The sequence below is a fragment of the Lycium ferocissimum genome, chromosome 1, assembly GCF_029784015.1.
Source record: "Lycium ferocissimum isolate CSIRO_LF1 chromosome 1, AGI_CSIRO_Lferr_CH_V1, whole genome shotgun sequence".
Taxonomy (NCBI): Eukaryota; Viridiplantae; Streptophyta; class Magnoliopsida; order Solanales; family Solanaceae; genus Lycium; species Lycium ferocissimum.
This window is the reverse complement of record NC_081342.1, coordinates 14836172-14837637: the sequence shown is the minus strand read 5'-3', so window position 1 is coordinate 14837637 and position 1466 is coordinate 14836172. Positions and strand designations below refer to the sequence as shown.

The 1466-nt window shown below is 33.6% G+C and overlaps 1 protein-coding gene across 1 annotated transcript; it reads left to right on the top strand.

Moving 5' to 3' along the window:
• Positions 1–412: 412 nt before the first annotated feature.
• Positions 413–1237, top strand: LOC132062364 (uncharacterized). Its single transcript, XM_059454948.1, has one exon. The coding sequence runs from the start codon at positions 413–415 to the stop codon at positions 1235–1237; it is 825 nt and encodes a 274-aa protein (XP_059310931.1).
• The last annotated feature ends 229 nt before the right edge of the window (positions 1238–1466 follow it).

Genomic DNA, 1466 nt, shown 5'->3' with positions numbered 1-1466 from the left:
GTTGGCTTAAACTAAAAATAGAAACACAATATCAAGATTCTTCTCTTCTTCTCCATCTTCCATTTTTTTTTTTTTTCAGTTCTCCACTAATCTCTCTACTTTCTCTCATATGGAGAGGGAAAAAAATATGCCTGATCTTTGCTTGTCAAGAAACACTTGTAAATTTTTCAGTCTCCTCATTTCTGAGTTAATTTATTTCATTCTCTCTCACCCTCTTTACTTTTGTTACTTCATTTTCTTTTCTCCTTACCTTGTTAAAATCCTCTCTTTTCTTTCCCCTCTCTTCATCACCACTTCCCTTTTACTCCTTGCCCTTTTCACCACTATCTACCCTGGTTTCATCAAATGTAAAAATTCTGATCAGTCAGAAAAATTTAGTGTTGTACTCTCTGTATATCATGATGTACTAGAAATGTTAAAGTCATATGAGGGTGATGGAAAAACTGATGAGTTTGATTGTTTGGAGGATTTTGAAGTTTACAAGATGGTGTTTCAAGAAACCCCAATTGAATTCTTTGACTATACATTAGTTGAAGGAAGTGAAAAATCAGTTCTTGATTCTTCAACTCAAGAAAAAGACTCTACCACTGCCAAAGTTGATCTTGAAAATACATTGGAAGAGTTGTTGAAAGAAATGGATGAGTTTGAAAGCAAGACTTGGAGTAGTGATAATGTGGACAGGAAGAAAATTGAGTCATTGGGCGCAAAGGTCGATAAAGTTGTTGTTGAAAAACAACAAAAAGAAGAAACGATAATGGAAAATGGATCCAAGGAGGTTGATAAAGTGAAAAAGTCACATTCTTGGAGTAATCTTGATTGCAACAACTCTAACGATAATAATCTGGGGAGTTATGGATCTATGAGGAAAGAAAAAGAGTGGACAAGGACATTAGCATGCAAACTTTATGAAGAAAGGCACAATGCTAGTACTGGTGAAGGAATGGATTTGTTATGGGAAACTTATGAATTAGACTCATCAAAGAGCAAGGTTAAAAGGGATATTAATGCAAAGAAGAAGAAGAAAGGAGAATCAAAGAGATTCAACAAAAAGGATATTGAAGAAGAAGATGAAGAAGATATGAATGAACAGTTGTGTTGCTTACAGGCTTTAAAGTTTTCAGCTGGAAAGATGAATTTAGGAATGGGAAGGCCTAATCTTGTTAAGATTTCTAAAGCAATTAAAGGGTTTGGATGGCTCACCAAGAAAAACAAGGTCCATTGTGGAGATAGATTTTAGTATGCTTATCTATGTAGTAATTACAGTAACAGATATGTTCTTACTAGTATGTTTTACAAGAAATTAGACTACCTTAACAAGTAAATACTTTTTTGTTGTAGTTCTTTAGTTATGTAGCTATGGTACAACGATTAATGATCAAATCCTATCTCATTATCCTTGATACTTCTGATATTGTTCTGTTGATAAAGCTTCTAATTTCTTTATGAGTTGCTTTGTTGAATGCCCT